This window comes from Lycorma delicatula, chromosome 4, assembly GCF_047948215.1.
Source record: "Lycorma delicatula isolate Av1 chromosome 4, ASM4794821v1, whole genome shotgun sequence".
NCBI lineage: Eukaryota > Metazoa > Arthropoda > Insecta > Hemiptera > Fulgoridae > Lycorma > Lycorma delicatula.
Window position 1 is genome coordinate 22,061,294 of NC_134458.1, and position 18,290 is coordinate 22,079,583.

The window sequence follows — 18,290 nt, forward strand, 5'->3', positions numbered from 1 at the left end:
GACTTGAGTGATAGATGCAAAAAAGCCTTGAACATTATTTAATGTTTATCCAACATCAATTGGGGCTAAGATAAAGAAATACTACTGAGGCTGTATAAATCATTGTTTAAGTCGAAACTCGACTACGTGGTGGGTGTATTGTATATTCATCCACTAAAACGTCGCAATTACGAAAGTTAGACGTAGTACATAACAGGGGAATAAGATAAGTCACAGGCGCTTTCCGACCGGCAACTAGTCTAATGTAAGAAGACGAAATAATGCCACTACGTTATAGAATGGAGATCCTATTGCTAAGTTATGCGGAAAATAAATGGGCCTTTCCTACCTATATAAATAATAAAACATTCATTAATCATTCTTTGGCGCAATATATGAGCATCGTGCTACCATCCCAGCCTCCGTAGGATAAGACACCCACCTTGTGATGATTCCCCCCTTCCCTGTTCCTTCCCTTGAAGTTCTGTAACAGGAGTCTCTTATTGACCATCAACATATTACACCCCACAGTAATAAGCCAGGCTTCAGTTGGGATGCCACCGACGTGAATGCCTCGGTAAGCATTCGCATCGGTGATTTTTAAACTTAGCTTTTGCCTTCGTTGCAGGCCTCATCAGGACATTTTGCATGTCCTACATCGTTTCCCTCAAAACTAGCAAACTGAGTTCGCGGAAGCAGACAAGCCCGCGCCTAGTTCTACATTTATAGAGCCAATTTCAGTGAATGTCTCTAAAATCGAGGCAATTAACTTCAACATACCACCAAATATTATTCGCAACAACGAAATTTAAACCTAGTTCCCTTAGTGAACAAAAGATTTAGTTCAAACCCCAGACTTAGGTTATTTAGTACTGACTCCGGTCTGGTCTACCAGGGAGACGCGGATTGATCGCCCACTCCTACTCGCCCATCACGGAGTCCCGAGATGCCGCTACACCTCCAAGTTGCATGGTGTCCCATGCCCTCGGCAGTGCAGTAGCCATCCCGCCGACAGCGTCATCTGCTCTTAAAAAGCTGCCCTTGTCAGAACGCCGCCACACCTCACGGCTACATGGAATCCCATGCCCATCGGCAGTGCGGCGCCGTTCCGCCGACAGCTTTTCAGCCAAAAAACCTGGGAATTAATTACATTTTGAGTTATACATTTTGAGAGTAATCTAAAGTTATCGATATTTTAAAATGAAATTTTTTTTTACCAGAGCAAAACTATTGTAAAAAGGACACATAGGTTAAACAATGTTACTTGTTACTGTGTAACAATGTTACCAAGGGAATGTTACTTCTACCACTGACGTTTGCTAATCTAACAGTTCAATAAATTCCAAAAACGTTTCAGCTAAATCTTAACCGTTATTACTTTTTATTAATTTTAGTTTTCACTTGCAATTAACTATGAGCTGTTTATGTCTTCCAGTGCCCGTTTCAAAATTTCATATCGATTTCTTTTGATTCATTAAATATTATTAGCTTACCTGTAACTTTTCACTATATTTACAAAAAGATCCGTTAATTTCCTAATCTAAAGTCGCTATTTGTATTACAAAGAATCGTTATTTGTTTTGTAAAGAGGACGATCAAAATTGCATTCTACTCAATGAGAAAATGAAAAAAATGATTATAATTACCTGCTTCATTCGCTAAATCTGAATTCTTGAAACATTTGTTAATTTTTATATGGTTATAATATTTTGAAATCGGTATGTTCGAGATAAGAAGCATTCCAAAATTATCTTCATCATTATCGCTTAAATCGAGGCACTTTTCAGTCGTACTCAAGTTGTTAAGTAGGCAGTTATCATTTAAAATTATTGAAGTGAGTTTTATCGACCAAACAGCTTCTAATCCATCGCCGTAAACCATTAGTTTCCATTCTATAATAGATACAACAGAAAATAAAATTGTTACAATATTATAATGGTATGCTGTATACATAGAAAATTTTATACTCGTAGCTCGGTATGTAAACATCAAACCGGTGCTTTTTTACAACAGTTTAGCAGACAGTTTTATTTATATATATATTTTTTTTCTTTACAGTTTTACTTTCAAAGAAAATATTTAGTACATTTAAAAGGAGTTAGGTGTATCATTAGTTACTTGTTTCACAAATCGTCTAAAATTTTGTTTAGAGAATGATTATTTGTTTTAAAATCTGACAAGATCCACTGTTTTAAATTTATCGCTTAGTTTTAGATACTAATTTCTTTTCTTTAAAATAGTTTTCAATTAAAACTTTTTAATAAATAAACACGAAAAATCGGGTTTAATTTTTAAAACGTTAAAGTATACGTTACCTATTTATCTATATATTACAATCCTGTAAGTATATAAATATACATTCGAAGTTCTTCAAGTTATGCGATGGCGAGAGAGATGACTCGTTTTACTAGTCTTGAGAAGTCGGACTTATAAAATAAAAATTTTATCCTAACTTTAATCCGTTTGCCTAAAACTTCTCTTTTCCTTTCTTTTTAAATTGTATCGATGCGATTTGAAATTTTATTCAAATGATAATAGGATTTTAAATATTTTAATATAAGACGTTATAGACACAGCATATAAAATAAAAACTTATCGACAGAAAAAAAAAATTATACTAGAATTTTAGAAAAACGTTCTGTAATACAAAATTAAGTTCCTTAATAAGAGGGTAGTAGACGGTTTACTGCAAAATAATTAGCACGATTTCAATAAATCGGTGTAAAGATGTAATACCTTCATAAGTGTTAAATAAAACCGCATTGAAAAGTAACCTTCATGACTAAATCAACATTTACTAATAATTATAATTATAATTTAAGTGTTATCTTCACTATAATAACTTACAATCGTTAAATTCTAATTTTAATATTACCTTTGACCCTATATCGTAAGCTTACACGACGCTTCCGTATTTTATTCATGTGGGAAATGATGTTCGATTTGATAATTTGGAAATATATATATATACTCGTATATATGGTGGCTTCATTATCTGTGATTGGGCTGACACGACTTATTAAATCGTGCCCACATCAGGATTGCAATATTAATTTTAAGTATTTGTACATACGATTTAACATCTGTATAAATATTTATATCTTTATTATCGGCCGAAAAATTTACAATGATGTTTAAGATATTCTCTGGTCCCTCTGATGCGTCCAGAGAATGGCTATATTGATTGCTTTTGATGTTTTGGCTTTCGGTAGCGTGTGTATCTTCCGACAGTTTCTAGGTGAGCTAATTGCATTCTGCGGCTACTGTGTAGTATCAATAACTTTAGACTCAACTTTTTCTCCACTCTTGCGGTGTATAAAGCAAAGGTATTTGCGACGCGTATCCGCCTCACCGCGGCGAAGAGGTGACAACGACTTCTGGTCGTAAGCCCCCGTCACAATTAAGAGAATACTTCCTAGTCCTAGTTGCGTTCTTTTCAGAGCGAGGGCAGTAATCCGTGGTTGTACTCTTATAACCGATCTAGAAGCTGCCAAGAGATAGAGTGATAGAGGAATACAGAAGGTTCCCAGCTGTCCGTGGCTCGCTGCGGACAGTCGACAAATTTACGGGCTTGCCCAATTTTTTATAGTAGAAGGAAGACAGCGAGCACGTCTAAAATTCAGGGTAGCGAGGGTAAGGTAACTCTGGCCATGTTACATGATCAACTGTTAGTTAGGCCTGGGTGGAAGAGAAGAGCAGAAATTTCCCCATACTCCTCAAGTTCAAATGATGAGTGCTCGGACATGGATGTAGAGACATCCAACCGGGGAGTGAGAGGCGACCCTTTGGTCGAGGAATTCAAGGCAGTGCAAGGCAGACCTGGCAGTTCGGTCGCGCTGCTCGCTGCAGCCTAGCACAACATCGACAATCTTCTGGATTTTGTTGAGAGTCCCCGCAGCGTCAGTGCAGGGGTGAGGAGCAGAATACTTCCACATATTTCCACGTCAGGAGCATCCTTCTGCTTTAGCAGACGGTCAAAGTAGTTCAGTTTTCGGCGCCGGTTCCCAAACAGCGAAGCGTTATGCTGACGTTGTGAGAGGCAAGCGAGAGGCTATCCAAACCTTGAAGCAGCCTGAAGTGCTATTCATTAATAAGACTGAGGGGTCTACTAGTACTAGTAGACAACTCAAGGAGGATTTACAGATTGCTCTTCGTAGCGACAGGAAAAATCTACAGATTAGAGAAATTAAAGAGACCATCAAGGGTCTGGTAGTGGTTGCCAATGACATGGAGACAGTCTAAGTAATCTCGCAGTCTCCTAAGGTACAGAAGCCCGAGGTCAAGGTTGAACGGAAGCGCAAGCGTAGGCCTCAGGTCATTGTCATTGACCGGCGGCTATCCGATGAGGACGTTATGCCTCTCGTTCGGGAGCAGAACACCGAAATAGATGAGGCCGAATTCAGGAAAGAGTGTAGACTATTCTTCAAGAAACTTGGCCAAGGAAAGTTTCAGATCCTCTGGCAGGTTCGGGAAGTGATTTCGCTCTGACCTCGCCGGTGGTCATATAAGACTTTTAGCTATTAAGTTCTCGACTGGAGAACGGACGGCCCATCTCGAGGAAGAAATTGTTTAACGCTCACCTTGCTTTAGGTTACGTGACAGATTCATTCAGGTTGTGTACGCAGTGCCTGGTGTCACAGTCGGTGCTTTTTGTTTTAAGCTGCGATGGAGCAATCCGGCGAAGTTTGCTTGGAGGACTTGGTCGGTCTGGCCAAGAACTTGGTAGCCGGGGATCCCTTCCAGCAGGAGGTCAATCGGCAGCTCTCCGCCAGGCCCCGTTCCTCCGCAAAGGAAGTCTCGGAGGTCTCCGCAAGGGTAGTAGTTCCGCCCTAGTTCTGCAGATTGCATTAAAAATTCGGTCGAAACCACGCTCACGAGTTGTGCGGGAAAGACTTGGTTGGATCCGCAAAAGGAATGCGCGGCAATGGGGAGGAAAGCCAAGCCCGAAGAGCGGCTTCCCGTGAAGTCTGGGAAGCCGGAATGCAGCAGTGTGGTGATCTGCCCTGAGCGGGAGGTTGTCGGAGTGAAGCCTGCTGTGCGGCAGGTGAACTCTGGGTCAGACAGTTTAGGACAGATCAAAAAGATGCAGGCAGAATGGTCCAAAATCTCCTCTGAAAAGGAGTCGAGGGTTGCATTGGAGGTTCTACAGTTGGCCGACTCCTACTTGAGTGAACGTGCGTTGTTGGTCTCGGGTCTGGCACTTAAATGTAAAGAACTTCAGGGCGCCAACATTGCCTTGGATTCGGTCGTGTCACGGCTATCCGGCAAGGTCGACCACGTAGTGGAGGAAGTTAGCGGCTTCAAGCCGGTGACGGGTGAGCTCTTAGCGAGCTTCACAAATCTATTAAACGGGTGGAAGAGAAGGTGGAAAAGCCTGTCTCCTTTGCCGCAGTAGCTGCCGCGCCCGTGCATTAGCGGACTGGATCGCTTCTCGGCGTAAGGCCCCGTACTGCAAACTTGCATTGCATTACCAGTGCGATTTTCTGCAAGAACAGTGTCCTACGTACACTTCGTAGTGTGTGCGGCGTAGTGTGTTGCAGTAGTGCCACCGTCGGTTAAATAAGGACGTTTCCTTTGTGTGTCGGTGTCTCTATTTCGTAGTTCGTGAAGCCAAGGAAATTTCAGGTCCTCTAGCAGGTTCGGGAAGCAATTTAGTTTTGACCTCGCCGGTGGTCATATATTAGGAGCGTTTTAGCTTTTGACTGTTCGAGCGGGGCTGTGTAAGAACAGACAGCCATGCTCGGATTACATTTGCGGACGCTCACCTGGTTTTATGTCAGGTGGTAGGTTCTTACAAGCTGTAAACGTACTTAGTGCCTGGCGTTGCAGCTGGTGTAGTTTCTCTTTTAGCGACATGGAGCGGCAATCCGGAGCGGATAGCGTGGACGACTTGGTCGGAGGTACACTTTTTTTTTGTAGAGGAGGGGAAACCATTTTACAGAAGCTGAAGCAGTGTCGGGGTCGCTAACAGGTCCCGCTAGGTTTTAAGAAGAGCTATGTATATCTGCACACTACCGACTAAACCTCCATACCTGGCTATTCACCCTCCCTGGCATAGCTAATAACGCATTCCATCAGGAAGGGGGAGATCGCCCACACACACAGTCATATCATACTAAAAGTACAGGTCATAAGTTAAAAATAACACAAAAATACAATACAAGTTAAACACAACTTAAAAATACAATACAGATTCTTATATGAGATCATTAAATAATTAGAACAAAACACAATACGAACATCAAATGATACAAATTATATATAATACATGTACAAATACAGCTAAGATAGGTCATAACATATACAACAAACAATGTAAACTTTTTTCTTTCCTTCTTTCTTTTTTTTTACATAATACTTAAAACTATTCATCAGATTATCATTCAGAATAGAATCCATACATGTTACATAATACATAAAACTAAACATCATATGCATAATAGAAGATAAAAATGTACAAAGTATGTCACACCAGACGCGCAACCTACAAAAGCTTTACACAGCTGTTATTCGTTTTACAGGTACAGTACATATCTAAAGTACCAGCCACCCAGGCCGCCATCCAACACCTGTGCGAAGTTCCCGCAGCTTCATCGCGCCAAGGCGCTCGGGGGCCCCCTAGGTGCTCGGCCGAGGGCCTGTCTGCCTACGTGTCCTCCGACGCCTAGCTCTTATGCGGGTCTCCTTCCAGGTATTTAGGTCCCGCAGGACTGTCTTGGTATAGTCAGCAACAGCCTTCAAGTTCATCTCCGAGTGCAGTAATATATTTTGCACTTATTCTGGTGTGAACATATCCTCTTTTTGTAAAACATCTAATAAATCTTTTCTCTCACGATCGTATCTTGTAAAAAACATATTGTAGGCGGTTTCCTCCTCATGGCAAAGAGGGCATTCATAGGAATAGTCCAGGTAGAACCTGAACAGGTTGGACCTGAACCCTCCATGGCCCTCACGAACTGCGTTAAGTAATAATCTAGGGAGCCGTGGCGTCTGCTGCTCCATCGCTTGACATCACCAAGCATCCGATGTACCCACCGTCCCATCTCCGTTGTCATATGTTGTTCATCTCGACCATTATGTTATTATTTTGCTGCCTCCTCTCTTCTGATAGGAAACCCCTAACATCCCTTATCCTTCTCCGTTGCTCAATTACCAGATTGATAGGAAAAAGTCCCGCCAGAACCTCTGCAGCCGCTCCTGAGACAGACCGGTATCCGGAAATGACCCGTAGACAGCAATATCTGTGATATTTCACCAGTATTCCCCTGTATTTGGCATATACTATGGCTCCCGCCCACACTTCTGTACCGTAGAGTAGTGTGGAGTGGACCACGCTTACTAGGATTTTTTTTTGGTGTTGCTTTGGTCAGTTGCAGTTAGGCAGCAAGGCGGCAACTAGCCCCATGACCCTGTCCGCCTTCTTGCTTGCCTCTACATGCAATGCGTCCTGCAATGCGTCTGCATGCAATCGCAGCCTGGTATCAATCCAGACGCCTAAATATTTTACGGCCGGCCTGGATGTGATGCGCTGTCCTTCGATGGTGATTGTCAGCCTGGGTCGCCTTTTAGCTGCTGATATCATAACCGCCTCTGTTTTCTCGGATGCCATTTGCAACAAGACTCCTTGTATCCATACTTTGATACGATCGTAGCCGTTGTGTATCTTCCCCACTGCCTCTCTTTTGGTAACTTTATCAACCAACATGATGAGTTCATACGCATACGCAGTTAGTGCAACTCCTAGGGGCAACTGCAGGTGGAAGATCCCGTGATATGCAAGGTTCCAGAAGGTTGGTCCAAAGTTATAGTTTTTTTCAAAATAAAATGCTTAACATTTTATCTAATATAACTTCTTTTTTTTGTCTTCAGTCATTTGACTGGTTTGATGCAGCTCTCCAAGATTCCCTATCTAGTGCTAGTCGTTTCATTTCAGTAAACCCTCTACATCCTACATCCCTAACAATTTGTTTTACATATTCCAAACGTGGCCTGCCTACACAATTTTTTTCTTCTACCTGTCCTTCCAATATTAAAGCGACTATCCCAGGATGCCTTAGTATGTGGCCTATAAGTTTGTCTCTTCTTTTAACTATATTTTTCCAAATGCTTCTTTCTTCATCTATTTGCGGCAATACCTCTTCATTTGTCACTTTATCCACCCATCTGATTTTTAACATTCTCCTATAGCCCCCCATTTCAAAAGCTTCTAATCTTTTCTTCTCTGATACATCTATTGTTCAAGTTTCACTTCCATATAAAACGACACTCCAAACATATACTTTCAAAAATCTTTTTCTGACTTTAAACTAATTTTTGATGTAAACAAATTATATTTCTTACTGAAGGCTCGTTTCGTTTGTGCTATTCGGCATTTGATATTGCTCCTGCTTCGTCCATCTTTACCAAATAACAAAATTCTTCTACCTCCATAATCTTTTCTCCTCCTATTTTCACAATCAGTGGTCCATCTTTGTTATTTCTACTACATTTCATTACTTTTGTTTTGTTCTTGTTTATTTTCATGCTATAGTTCTTGCGTAGGACTTCATCTATGCCGTTCTTTGTTCTTTAACATCATTAACTGCTAGTTCCATGTAAAGATTAAAAAGTAACGGAGATAGGGAACATCCTTGTCGGACTCCCTTTCTTATTACGGCTTCTTTCTTATGTTCTACAATTATTACTGTTGCTGTTTGGCTCCTGTACATGTTAGCAATTGTTCTTCTATCTCTGTATTTGAACCCTAATTTTTTTTAAATGCTGGACATTTTATTCCAGTCTACGTTATCGAATGCCTTTTCTAGGTCTATAAACGCCAAGTATGTTGGTTTGTTTTTCTTTAATCTTCCTTCTACTATTAATCTGAGGCCTAAAATTGCTTCCCTTGTCCCTATACTTTTCCTAAAACCAAATTGGTCTTCTCCTAACACTTCTTCCACGCTCCTCTCAATTCTTCTGTATAGAATTCTAGTTAAGATTTTTGATACATGACTAGTTAAACTAACTGTTCTGTATTCTTCACATTTATCTGCCCCTGCTTTCTTTGGTAGCATGACTATAACACTTTTTTTGAAGTCTGACGGAAATTCCCCTTTTTCATAAATATTACACACCAGTTTGTATAATCTATCAATCTATTCTACAGGTATTCAGTCTATTCCAGGAGCCTTTCTGCCTTTTAAATCTTTTAATGCTCTCTTAAATTCAGATCTCAGTATTGTTTCTCCCATTTCATCCTCCTCAACTTCTTCTTCTTCCTCTATAACACCATTTTCTAATTCATTTCCTCCGTATAATTCATTTCCAACCATCTATCGACTTTACCTTTCGTATTATATATTGGTGTACCATCTTTGTTTAACACATTATTAGATTTTAATTTATGTACCCCAAAATTTTCCTTAACTTTCCTGTATGCTCCGTCTATTTTACCAATGTTCATTTCTCTTTCTACTTCTGAACACATTTCTTTAATCCACTCTTCTTTCGCCAGTTTGCACTTCCTGTTTATAGCATTTCTTAGTTGCCGATAGTTCCTTTTACCTTCTTCACACTAGCATTCTTATATTTTCTACGTTCATCCATCAGCTGCAATATATCGTCTGAAACCCAACATTTTCTACCAGTTCTCTTTATTCCGCCTAAGTTTGCTTCTGCTGATTTAAGAATTTCCTTTCTAACATTCTCCCATTCTTCTTCTACACTTTCTACCTTATCTTTTTTAGTCAGACCTCTTGCGATGTCCTCCTCAAAAATCTTCTTTACCTCCTCTTCCTCAAGCTTCTCTAAATTCCACCGATTCATCTGAGACCTTTTCTTCAGGTTTTAAACCCCAATCTACATTTCATTATCACCAAATTATGGTCGCTATCAATGTCTGCTCCAGGGTAAGTTTTGCAGTCAACGAGTTGATTTCTAAATCTTTGCTTAACCATGATATAATCTATCTGATACCTTGCAGTATCGCCTGGTTTTTTCCTAGTGTATATTCTTCTATTATGATTTTTAAATTGGGTGTTGGCAATTACTAAATTATACTTCGTGCAAAACTCTATAAGTTGGTCCCTTCTTTCATTCCTTTTGCTCAGCCCGTATTCACCCACTATATTTCCATCCTTGACTTTTCCAATGCTTGCATTCCAATCTCCAACTATTATTAAATTTTCATCTCCTTTTACGTGTTTAATTGCTTCATCAATCTCTTCGTATTCACACTCTACCTCATCATCATCATGGGCGCTTATAGGCATAGAGACGTTAACAATCGTTGTCGGTTTATGTTTTGATTTTATCCTTATTACAATGATTCTATCGCTATGCGTTTTGAAATACTCTACTCTCTTCCCTATCTTCTTGTTCATTATGAAACCTACTCCTGCCTGCCCATTATTTGTAGCTGAGTTAATTATTCTAAAATCACCTGACCAAAAGTCGCCTTCCTCTTTCCACCGAATCTCACTAATTCCTACTACATCCACATTTATCCTATCCATTTCCCTTTTTAAATTTTCTAGCCTACTAACCTTTTTTAAACTTCTAACATTCCACGCTACGACTCGTAGAATGTTATTTTTTAATTTTCTGGTGACCCCTTCCTTAGTAGTCCCCACCTTGAGATCCGAACGGGGGACTAGTTTACCTCCGGAATATTTTACCAAGCAAGGCTCCTCCATCATTGCTATATGAAAATGCAGAGAGCCACATTTTCTTGGAAAAAAAGCAGCTGTAGTTTTCCATTACTTTCAGCTGGGCAGTACTAAGAGGACTGAGTGATGTTGATATGGCCGTTAAAGTCATTCTGACTCACGCCCCTAACAACTACTGAAAGAGCTGCTGCCCTCTTTCAGGAATCATTCCTTAGTCTGGCTCTCAACAGATACCTCTCCGATGATATAATCTATCTGATACCTTGCAGTATCGCCTGGCTTTTTCCAAGTGTATATTCTTCTATTATGATTTTTAAATTGGGTGTTGGCAATTACTAAATTATACTTCGTGCAAAACTCTATAAGTCGCTCCCCTCTTTCATTACTAAATAAAATATTATTTAAATACTCTTTTTATAAATATAAATTTTTATACGATCAATGCCAAAGCGATTAAAATTGATGTAAACTAAGATATTTAAATTGTCAAATTTAAAATATATAAAAGAAAAATAATATTTTTTTAAAAATCGTCTGAATTTAAATTACCCATGTTTTCGGTGGTGAAAAAAGGAGCAGATGTATTAACATACTGAGCAACTGGTTCTACACTGTCGTAGTGGTTCAATGTGGTGGCACAACAATCTGATGTCCAGTATTCTTCAGAATAAACTGAAAAATATAAATAATAATCTATTATTCTTTTTAATTTTAATTCATCATTTATTTTAGCTATTTTTAAAGTAATCAACCAATCTCTCTCTCTGACTCTCGCACTCACTCTCTCTAAATATATACATATATTTATAGTATAGTTTACAGGCGCGCGCGCACACACACACACACACACACACAAAGAAAGACAGAGAGAGAGGAGAGAGAGAGAGAGAGATTTTGTGTGTGTGTGTGTGTGTGTGTGTGCAAAATAATAATATCTGTAATAAATAATGTCTATAACGCAATTAACATCCTTCCAAGATTAACCTACTTATCAGACCTGTACTAGTATTCTTGGAAATATACATTGTAAACAATGTGGACGATAGTATAATTAAATATAATTACTTTTAAATTTAATCATCCATTAAAAGTCAGTCGATTAATCAATTATTTATAACCTGTTTGTAATTCTATTAAATCTTTTTTTGTAATGATGATTTAATTCATTAATTTATTACAAAAGCTTTTGAAATATGTGTTTGGGAATTTGGAAATGGAATTTTGTATCGTAGGATAAATACCATGCTTGTCCGTGATTCGAATCCAGGATCCCCGGATAAAAGGCCGAAACGCTACCACTCCGCCAGAGATCGGGATTTAAAGTTATAAATCTAAAATATTTAATTAAAACGTTAAATATTTATATATAAATGATCATCTTATTTAAGAAATGGCAACAATTAGCGTTACTTAAATCGACTTCCTCTTTGTTAAAAAAATTAATGTCTGTTTGTAAAATTATACATTTTTTTAAAATAAATTTTTATATTAATTTCTTTGAATTAAATTTTCTCAATTTCAAGTTACATTTTTTTATTTATTTATATAACATTTTAAAGTAATTTTTTATCGGAAAATAAATTATAATGAAGATAATATTATTTTCGGTTAAGTCATCGATTGTTGAGATTTTTATCGATTAATTAAGAAATGCTATTCTACCCTACCATGGGTTATAACATTTTACTGAATACAAAACCTATTTTGTTTCAAAATTATTACTTTAATTTGTAACAGTTAAATGATTTGTCGGACAAAAGGAATAACAAACGCGGATTAAATGTTTTTACATTAGGTAGTAAGCTTTTTTCATAGGTATAAGCGTTGTACTAACAGCGCGTATATATAGTAGTCAGGAGGAGCAGTAATTCCCGTTCATATTAAGGGACTGAACAGGCGATGTTAAATTTCTCATAACTGTTCTAAACAGATAAATAAGAAAATTTTACGTTTGCAAATTCCCAAATAGCTACTTACATTCTTCTCAATTTTGTCCAAAACCGTTCTTCTAATTAGGTACGGTGAAAGACCACGATCTACCGTAAATTTTTGTCGACGTAACTTTCTCACACAACCGTTAGCGAATTTTAATAAAAATTTTACGGGAAGGTTGTTTAGGACACGGATAACTTTTTGGATCTGGATAAGTCGGGTACTTATATAGTAAATATAATTTGCTTTTCCATACGTAAAAAGCATATCGGCCATCCTACAATTTTTTACAATTTGCCATATCTCGTAGAAAAGGAACAGTGGAAAATCCTTTAGAAATAATAATAGTCCACAGTCCGAAATAATCATAAAAATGTGTTGTTGATCTCTGTTTAAAAGATTAAGATTAACTGGAGTTTTAATTTTACAGATTTGAAAAGAAACTTATAAAACGGTTAATTTGCCTAATATATACAGTAATTTCAATAATTTAAATTAACCGTCATAAAATTAAATAACGTGATGGAAAAAAATTTGTTATGTTTTATAAGCCACCGCGTAATTTTTACATAATTTTTGCTAACCCTCAGATGCTGTTGAAAATGTTTCTACCGATAATTTGATGAAGTATAACTTTAGGCTCCTTACATACAGTAAATGTTCCTGTGTCGGACACCTAGAAGTCTGGTTACCAATTATCCGAATTCTCCGTTAAATTTAAACATACTGTACGAGTAACTCAACCTATAAATTATTGTTGTAGCAGATCTGGCGTAATTCAAGTGTAAAATTTAATAATGAAAGTTATTAAAATAATTTAAAGATAATTGTCTTCCCCGTCGACAAGTAATATTATTTACGGGCAGGGGTGCACTCATAAATTTTCCGGAACGTTTGATCTTGCATCATATCAAACCGCAAGAATACGGTCGACAGCCGCAGATGACCAGATACATGACAACGATATGAAAAATGGGCATTTCGATATTTACATCGTTTAGAAGAAAAACTTATCTTTTCATGTCACACGTTTAACTTTTTAAGTGAATTAGATTTTTAGCGACTTATTTTGTCGCTGTTTGCCCACAGACATCCAAAAGCAAGGACTGCTTTCGTGCGGTCTAATTTTTTAATTTAGATTATGCTTTTTATCGGCTCGTAATTTTTAATAATATATCAATAAAAGTAAAAGTGAAGTGAGGGTTAGGAACCAAACCGAACGTTTTTAATATCCACAAAAAAACCATTTAATTCACGAATATATGAATAACTTAACATGTAATAGTTGAAACATTACAGTACAAAATGTTTTTTTCATCGAAATAGCTTGATTTTGATACGCCCACATGTCCGTAGAGTTACTAAAACTTAGCAAATGGATCGGTATTCTCCAGCGGTTGGTTTCGCATGCCTCGTTCGGATATCTTCTGTAGACCGGTGTTTTCGAAGCCATATTTTTAGATATGGCTTTCTGTCTACTAGAGGTTAACAAAAGGTCACCGACTCGCAGCGCTTGCTCGGTATCGTAGGACATGTTTAGGCAACAGCAATGTTCTTCGTCACGCACCGTTTAAGGAAGCGATATCTTTCATTAAGATAATATCATTCATTAATATATTCATTAAGAAATAACAATGAATACTTAATTTAAAAAAAGAAAAACGTAGGCCAGACTTTAAGTTTAAACATATTTCATGTGAAAGGGCAATTTTTGTTTCTGGTAAGAAGTACCAGAACGGCGTTCCGGCACCAGCGCATCCCTGGATAAGAGTACGGTATGTATGCTTACACGGTCTTGGTTTAGTTTGAGTCCAGCTCCCCTCATTTTTTTTTAACAGGGTGTTGTCGAGTAAAAATTGCATATACTAGACAACTCATCGGCGGAAAAATCACTAGAGTGTAGAGTGGCGGGTTAGGTACTGTAGTATTCAAAGTCATTTTTCATTTGGCATTTACAAATTATCCAAACGTACACATGAATTTTAAGTCGTACTCTTAGCAAATTATTTAGAATATTAAAACAACGATTTTCTTTTTGTGACATGAAATGGAAACAGTCCTTCCAGATAACAGATTTGGTTTGCTTGGCATTTCTCCTGCCACCACACCATTCGGTCGCCCTAAAGCATAAGACCGAATGTCTGTGCCACAAACGGCTACTGAGCCACTAAAAAGTTTAACGACCAGTGTCCTAAATAGCTCCTAGAGCTAACCTAAAAGCGTGAGAGGAATAAGCGTAGTACTATACACCACTCGCTTGCGTGTCCCACCACCCACTTGTCATATATCACTAAAATGGGTAGGCGCACCCAGTTAACTAGTAAAACATATCAATAATTAATTTATCTTGACAAAGACAGTAATTCGCTGCCACGCTTAGGTCGCTGAATGCCAGCAAATACCTGCCCACCATTAAAGCGCTTGGAGCCTTAATTGGCTGGTAGTCAGCCATATATATCTCTAGATTAGATTCCCACAGCAGCGGGGTAGGAGACTTTTCCCTGATGTAAACTGCTGATGTCGGTTGAACGAAGCAACCGCATCAAGGAACTCACACACGGTCCGACAATGCGGCTCTCACCACATTGACTTGCCGCTTGTGAGCGGCCAATTTTCCCCTTCATCTCAAAGTTCCAGGGTGGCCTGAGTTCTGACCCCCCCAAGAACTGGGCAATCAAACATCATGTGTTCGTTCGACTGAAACTCCCCGCAGACGCATAGCTCATCAGCTGCCAGGTGGAACCAAAACAAATATTTGTTTAAATTTACATGGTTGGAGAGCACTCGGGATCCCGTTGCCCTTAAAAACGAACGAGAGGCATACCATCCCCTCAGATCCCGTATAAATTTATACAAGGACCTTCCCTTAGTCGTGGCGTGCCATTCTTGCTACCATGCTTCCACCGCGGGGCTGTAAAGCCTCCTCTGCAGGCGGGAGATGGGCAACTGTTCGAAATTTAGATCCGGTGCATCGAGGTCACCGTTCCGCTCTGGTACAGTCTCGGCTCAAAACCGCATCCCAAATACATCGGCCTCCTTGCCTCTTCGCAATTTCCACATGGCCTCCCGAACCTTCACCACTAAATCGATTGGGAGAGCCTTTCCCAATACAGTGGTAGCCTCGTAGGAGGTTGTTTTAAAAACACCAGTGCATACAATTAAGGCTCTTCGCTGGGCACTCCTTAAATTTTGAATAAGTGCTGCATTTCTTTCCAAACTATTCGCCCAAACGGACGCCACGTAAGAGATCATACTTTTGAAGACAGCTCGATACACCATGTACAAATGACGGCCTGACAGTCCGAAATCCTTTCCAGTAATCCTCCTAAGCTTGTGAATCAGAGAGACGGCGTCCGCCAATACTTGCCTAATGCGGTTACTAAACAGCAACTTCTCATCAAACAAAACACCTAGGTACTTATGAACTCGAACTCGACTGATTACACAGCCTTTGTACTTAATACGGGGGTTATGACTGCATGATACCCCCTTGAGAAGGGTATCATTTGGTTGGTTGCACCCTTGAGAAGCATAAACTTTGTCTTGGGCACAGAAATCCTAAATTTTGGATGTCCATCCAGCAGCGGTCATGACGGCTTCAGGCACTCGCCGATCAGCCGACTGGCCACTACCTAAGGGCCATCCATTGGCCGAGGCCGTCGTAGGACACTATCTAGCCGGTCATGATGGCCCGGCCAAATTGTTCAGCCATCAATTCCACCTCCTCCCTGTGTCCCATGCCCCATTCAAACCCTTGTAAAGCAACCTCACACTCGGGCCGCAGGCTGCGCTGATCCAGGACCGTTAGGCTATAGCGACCCAAATCTGGAGCTCTTGGACAGCCACCGTAATCGATCTCATTGGTTATAAGCCTATAATCCCTCACACTGGCCCCGGGCCCGACAGCCCAACTACTTGTACATCTAAGCAGATCGCTCGACACCAAGATGACATCGATGTAACTTTCCCTCAGTTCAGAAGAGAAAGTCGGCGGTTGTTTTGCCTCATTGAGCAAGTAGAGGTTCCTGGCTTCAACGAACTATGCGAGACTAGCGCCTCTGCGGTCATAGTCTACGACTCGGTGCGCACCCAAAATCCCCGGGTACCTGAGTACGAGACTCATCTCCCGCGTTGGTTCTTGGGCTCGGTACTCCATCCAGCGAACGCCACTGGAAATTTGCAGGTCATGTCTCATCAAAGTTTAGTCGTCGTCTCAGAAAAAGAAGCGAGTAAGAAAACCTCGCCGCAAAAAACTAATCAATTTACATTTACTGGCTAGCTTAGAAAGGTAGCTAGTAGAACTCAACAAAATCAAAAGATAGAGCCCTACACTTACGTTAAGAATGGAGACGCCGTTGCCCAGCGGAGACCACGTGGAGGTACCTCTCAGCATGACAGGAAGCTTATAAAAACTTCCCCAGGTGCTCCTGACTAGCCGAGCTCGTTCGAGAACGGGCGCGTATAGCTCGGAGTACCGGATAGAAAGGAAACAGAAAAGTAAGATAGAAAGATAGAATAGTGTGTGTGAGTTCAAGCCGTGCAAATGTATTTAGATGTATTCGCATGCATTTTTTTCGTGGTTAAGCTTGGGAATAGTGTGTTGTCAGCCACACGGATATTTTTTCCGACTAGCAGACTAGTCCGATAGGTGTGTTGTGTGTGTTTGCTAGTGCATTTTGTTCGTGTGCCATGTGGATGTTTATACCACCTTAGTCCAGGGCCAGAATCCTCTTGTAGCGTGGCAACTCTACCTGTTGTGCACTTCGAGCTATCCTGTTACCAGAGTGCCTTAGTGGTCGTGCTAAAACTAAAAACTTAAATCTAACTAAAAACTAGACTAAACCTGAAGAAGATAGGCCAGGGTTGCCCCTCAACCGCGCAGAATACCCAATTCGTTTACGAACTCGGTGAAGATCCTACACGCTCCTTAGAAAGTGTAACGGTCCCAATCCTGCCACTTCAACTTCATCTGCTCTTTAACATCTGGGAAAAATTCGTAGGTTACCCGACCGGTGGACGCGGTGTCCCATCGAGTCTTCAAGTTTCGCAGCGTTAACTCTCCCTGTTCTTTCCGAACTGAGCTCTTACCCTCACTGTTTTTAACCCTTCTATAAATTTCCGCACTTTCAACCACGAGTAAGTCAATAGGAATTACCTCCGAAAGAACTGGCAATGCCGCCGTCGAAGTTGTCTTATATGACTTACAAACAGTACTGAGAGCAAGGCGCTGGGTTCGGAGCAAATCTTCCCGAAGATTCCACTTCCTCACTCCAGCAATGTGACGCATAAGTCAGTATCGCCTTGAATAGTACACGATATATATTACCCGGCACGCACGGACGTCCAAGCCCCACTATCTATTGCACACACTTTTAAGCTTCACTAAGGAGCCGAGCGCGTTGTCACAAAGGGAGTTCACATTAAGGGAGAAGTTTGGTTAACTGGCATTTCTCCCGCCACCACCCCATTTGGTCGCCCTAGAGCATAGACCAAATGTCCGTGCCAAGAAATAGCTACTATGCCTCTAGAACGGTTTTGCGACCTCGTTTCCTATAAGATCCTAGTGAGCTACCTATCAGCGTGAGCGGATTAAGCAGGGTGCTGTACACCACCCGGTTATGTGTCCCAACCGCTCACTTGTCAAAATTAAAACTAAATCGGGGAGGCGCACCCATTGTTACAATTAAAACTATCGAATTAGTTATATAAGTTAAAGTCAGCAATTTAAGCAGC

At 39.9% G+C, this 18,290-nt stretch overlaps 1 protein-coding gene across 3 annotated transcripts in view; it reads right to left on the reverse strand.

The window, feature by feature from the left end:
• LOC142323184 (uncharacterized) overlaps positions 1–18,290 on the reverse strand; it is a 109,294-nt gene that overhangs the window by 49,331 nt on the left and 41,673 nt on the right. For all 3 annotated transcript variants that reach the window (XM_075362491.1, XM_075362492.1, XM_075362493.1), the window contains 2 exons: positions 11,175–11,297; positions 1,626–1,871 (listed from right to left, as the gene is read on the reverse strand). In XM_075362491.1, coding sequence (XP_075218606.1) covers positions 1,626–1,871; positions 11,175–11,297 — 369 coding nt within the window. The remainder of the gene's footprint in view (positions 1–1,625; positions 1,872–11,174; positions 11,298–18,290) is intronic.